The sequence below is a fragment of the Stylophora pistillata genome, chromosome 4 (genome assembly GCF_964205215.1).
Source record: "Stylophora pistillata chromosome 4, jaStyPist1.2, whole genome shotgun sequence".
Classification (NCBI taxonomy): domain Eukaryota; kingdom Metazoa; phylum Cnidaria; class Anthozoa; order Scleractinia; family Pocilloporidae; genus Stylophora; species Stylophora pistillata.
The window spans coordinates 29,033,296-29,038,073 of record NC_142522.1 but is presented as its reverse complement, the minus strand read 5'-3'; the positions used below and the strand labels follow the sequence as shown (position 1 = coordinate 29,038,073).

Genomic DNA, 4,778 nt, shown 5'->3' with positions numbered 1-4,778 from the left:
AGGAACCTGGAAACTAGAAAACAACTTTGAATCAAAGATGGCGAATGTGGCTGCCGCATCTTGATAGACTTTCAAAATATCTTGCCTCTTCTTTAAGATGATGCGTAGATGTTTTATAATTTTCACATCTTTTCTTGTTATACACTTGAATATCTCATAAATTATTCTTTCTACATCGCGCAACTGAGGTCTATCGAATATGTGGAGACCTCCGTTTCCCTCTCTACCGGGCGCGCAAACTTTTGCATCAGCACCTTCGGTAAGCATCGTACATGAGTAGTTATTTTAACTCACACAATTCCTTACTATGTAGATTTTGGTAATTCAGATTTTTTTAGTAGAGTTTCACCACTCTTAACCACAGCTCTTTAGTGTTTTTTTTTTTTTTTTTTTTTTTTTTTTACAGGTAAATCAACAACATACCCCTCCCAGATTTCAGACGCACCTTCGACAACCAGCTATTGCACAGAGTACAGTAACCAACCCTGAGGCAGTAGCACCTATACAGCATTGGGGCTCTCCTCCTAGATTACATGGTCCACTTCACCCATCAATGGCTGGTCCCAACCCACCAAGGAGTATGCTCTCAACAGCTCCTGCTCCAACGATTTCAGCTAGAGGAATGACATCTCCCCAGCACCAGTCACGTAAACCCATGACTGTGCCTTCACCTGTTTTGGTTCCATCCCCAGTCAGACAGTCTTCGCCTTTCACCATCCCACCATGGCAAGTGAGGAACCCCCAACAATCTGGATTCAATTTGAACCAGTCATCTTCTGTTATGGTATCCACCCCACCTTCCATCAACAGAATTACACCTTCAACCCAGCAGGTGTTTGTGTCTTCTCCTAAAGTTCCTCCAGGAGGTGCCCCATCTCTTGGACAGCATCCACCTGTGACTTTTGCTTTTACTCCAGCAAGAATTCCTCCATCTCCAGTGCAGGGATTACCTCAGTCATCTACTTCACCCTCTTTTAACAAAGTTGTTGGCCCAATTAATGAGCCATTAACATCTTCATCAGTCCCTTCACCTAAAGGAGTCCAAGCTCCCCAGTCTTCTCCTTTTAATAATCCACTTTGGCAGGTTAAACACCCACAACCAACCCTAAGATCTCCAGGTCTGACTCTCTACCCTAGAACACAAACGTCTTCAGTGTCATCTGTACCAATAGGGATGCCACCTGTGCCTAGAGGGATGCCACCTGTGCCTAGAGGGATGTCAGCTGTGCCTAGAGGGATGTCAGCTGTACCTAGAGGGATGTCAGCTGTGCCTAGAGGGATGTCAGCTGTGCCTAGAGGGATGTCACCTGTGCCTAGAGGGGTGCCATTTCCAGTGGGAGTTCTACATCAACGACCGCAGTCATTATCATTGAACAGTTCAGCTGGGCAGACTAGAAATCCTCAACCTGATCCCAGCTTTAACCTGAGGCATTCTTTTGCAGCAGGCTTTAATAGACACTTGCTTGAGCCACAGTGGAGGACTGCAGTGCCTAATATTCAACACCCCAGTCATGGAGAAAACTTAGGTCCTTTTGATCTTCAAAGAGAAAATGTCTACAGTAAAAATAAAACTCAGTCCCCTGAAATGAAACAGTTCATTCCTGGCAAAAATAGAAATTCTGATTCCAGTCCTAATGGTAGACCTCTTTACCGAAGGACAGGTTCTCACAGAGAAGGACATAGAGGAAGAGAGCCAGGAAAAAGGAGGTTTGGAAATAAGTAAAGTATAATTTGCCTTAACAAAACAAATGAGATTTCATCGTGAAATTTGAAATTTGAAATTACAAACATAAGATCAAAAAGTGTCAGAAAACAAATTCTTAGTGAAGAAAGTCTGAGATACACCAGTCCTGTACATTGTCTCTTAAAAGAATTTTGAAACCATCAAGGAAAGAATTAACAGCAAGAAAAGACAGTCAACATGCTTGTAATGAACATCAGGTTAAAGCTGGCATAGATGTTCAAATGACAGTCACTGAGACTCCAGATGCAAAAAGTTGTCTACAGACACTTCTAAGAGATCATGGAGATACTTAAATGCAAAAATTCCCACAAGTATTTCTGTACTAAGTAACTATTTCCAGCAACAAGTGTCATTTGTGACCGGGCACAGGATTTTGTACACTAATGCTTTTCCGCTAAACGGATAAAAAAAAAACGGTTTGTAAACAGATAGTAAACAGATAGTAAAAGCGTTTAAACGGTTTGCATGTCTGTTTAAACGAATAGTCCAAAGCGTTAAACAGTACAGCAAAGTCCAAAAACGGATTCCGTAAACCGTTAAACGGCCCAGAAAAAAAATAAACAGATGGCTTATAACGTTAAATGGTTGAACAGCATCTATTAATTTTTGGCCTTTTTCTTCTGCAAAGGAGCTATGTGCCAGGTGCAGGTGGCAGAGCTAGTCCTCGAGTTGACCGCTGTTATTCTCCGCCACCTCCAGATATTGAAAGAGTGATAACTTATCTGGCATCAGACGATTTTTATATCAAAAAGCAGAATAGTGAGGTATGTCATTCCACTAAATGCTTTAGAGAACTCTGATTATCCAGGTGACGGTAGTCCTTAAAATGCTGGTAAACGTTTGTTGATGATTGTCATCTTGGCAACCTGAACAGTCAACGATATCAGTTCAAAGTCAAAAGTTGTCAAAAAACCCTTGTTTCCAGTTATGCTGGTACCAGTTATTACACCCCTATACCTCCTAAGGGTGACTAGCATCTAGTTTATCCTTATAATATAACCCCTGAATCAAACTGGGTCACAAGAATAAAGGGAATGATTATCCCCTAAAGATTCTCTTGATAGTTAGACAAACTCTGCATGCACCTTTGGAAAGCTACAGTGTAGAGAAGAGTATGGAGAACACACATACTGATGTTAGGATGTAAAGGGTTAAGGATTACTTTCAGTGCACTTTTCTGTGATCCATCTACTGGTTTATACAAAAATAAATTGAACTCAGGATGGAATCTAACTGCAGCATTCATATGTTCAGTTTTGTAGCCTATGAAGTATTTTAATGGTAGTAATCATTTTTTAGACATGTATTTATGAGATTTGTTTTCTTTTTCTTTTTTTTTTTTTTTTTTTTTTTTTTTCTAAGGGTGGCATTTCTATCGTTCAGGGAACAGAAAAGCTTAGTGAACTTCAGAACAAATTTCAAAAGGAAATAGTTAACATGACAGCTGTGATTGCTGAAGATGATGAGGAGAGTGTTGACAGTGGGCAAAGTAACCCCACCGAAACAGATGTTGGTGATGTAGAGTTGCCAATGGACAGTGAAGCTGATGACGGCCCTGAATCATGGATCAGAGAAGGGACGAGTGTCAGTAATTTGACAGAATTCCTCAGTGATGAGGAATCGAACATTGATGAAGATGACAGTGAGATTGGAAGCAAAAGGTTGAGCAGCAGTAGCTCTGAATCAGATGACAGTGATGACAATGAAGACGATGAGGAAAGTGGGAGCTCTGATCATGATAAAAATTTGCATGAACAAGTTCACAAAGGTTCTGTTGTTGAAGAGACCAGGAAAAGAAAGATGCAAGATCCTCTTCGTCTTCATCCAGAACTATGGTTCAATGAAAAAGGAGAGGTGGGTCAAGTTTACTTTTGTTAAACATTTTTGTGAACTCAAGAGAAATGTTCAGGGGTGGTCACTACTGCTTTAAGCAAAGTAGATTTTTTTTTCAAAGGAGTTTTGATCAGTTGAGTGAAAAGTAGGTAAAGGGTCAAATTAAAGGTCAAAATAACTTCAAGGGTCAAAGTTTGAAATTAATTTAATTTGCCATTGGTCAAACTTTGCTGCAGCACACTTTCATGGGGTATTACCTAGTAGGCAGCTTTGCAACTGAGACAGTGTGCAGTTAGTAAATTAAAGTTTAGCTCTAAACTTTTCCACTCCCTCCTCACTTGTGTCAGGCTTAATGGTATTTGATTTTGTGTTTGCCATCAATCAAACCAAATCAAAGAGATAAAATGCCAATTGGACCATGCCTTTTTTTTCTCATTAATTTTGAAAAGTGTGATTTTGTTTAGAAATGTTATCCTTGATTTGTAACATAATCTAAGTTTTAGCAAAAGAGTTATTGTCCAGTGTTTCTCTTGATTTCATTTAGGTTCTAGTTGAACAATTTTTATTTACCGATAGACAAATGATGGTCCAGTCTGCCGCTGTAGTTTATCTGACAAGCAGCATGGAATTCGTCATGGTATCTACCCTGGTGAATCTGTAAGTGTAATCTAGATTATTGTTGGTTGGTTTATTTGGTTTGAATCAAAATTTAATCAAACCATTTCTTTTTTAATTTATTAATACGTGATTTTCACTACTATGACCTAGAAGAGGTAAAGTCTGCAATTAAGGGCCAGAGGCCCATTAGGGCAGAACTTATCCTGGTATCTGTTGCATGAAGGGACTAGGGGTATTACTAACCCCTCCTGGATTGGATGCTAGTCCATCACAGGTTAACCACCAACATTTCATCTGGCTTCCCTGATAGTTTTCCAGTATCCATCTTTATTATCCAACTACACTCCATAGAGTACAAATAATGCCTTTAGAAGACGAGTACAAATATCATGCAATATTTGTACTCCAGAAATATCTGCAAAATTCGCCTGCTCTGAAATAGAAATTTGGGATGTTGGATAATAAATCTCTCATTAAACATTTTGTTGTGTAGTATCGCTGAGTATTTTTACTTGCTGTTTGTATTTTGACTTGCCCTACAGGTTTGTCAAAATACAGCACAATTCGTAAAAATACTCAGCGA

At 39.5% G+C, this 4,778-nt stretch overlaps 1 protein-coding gene across 2 annotated transcripts in view; it reads left to right on the top strand.

Moving 5' to 3' along the window:
• Positions 1-18: 18 nt before the first annotated feature.
• Positions 19-4,778, top strand: part of LOC111328883 (ribonuclease 3) — a 31,724-nt gene continuing 26,964 nt past the window's right edge. For both annotated transcript variants that reach the window (XM_088756157.1, XM_088756158.1), the window contains exons 1-5: positions 19-259; positions 407-1,707; positions 2,373-2,508; positions 3,107-3,598; positions 4,154-4,234. In XM_088756157.1, the coding sequence (XP_088612283.1) occupies positions 200-259; positions 407-1,707; positions 2,373-2,508; positions 3,107-3,598; positions 4,154-4,234 (2,070 nt within the window). In that variant the 5' untranslated portion in view covers positions 19-199. The remainder of the gene's footprint in view (positions 260-406; positions 1,708-2,372; positions 2,509-3,106; positions 3,599-4,153; positions 4,235-4,778) is intronic.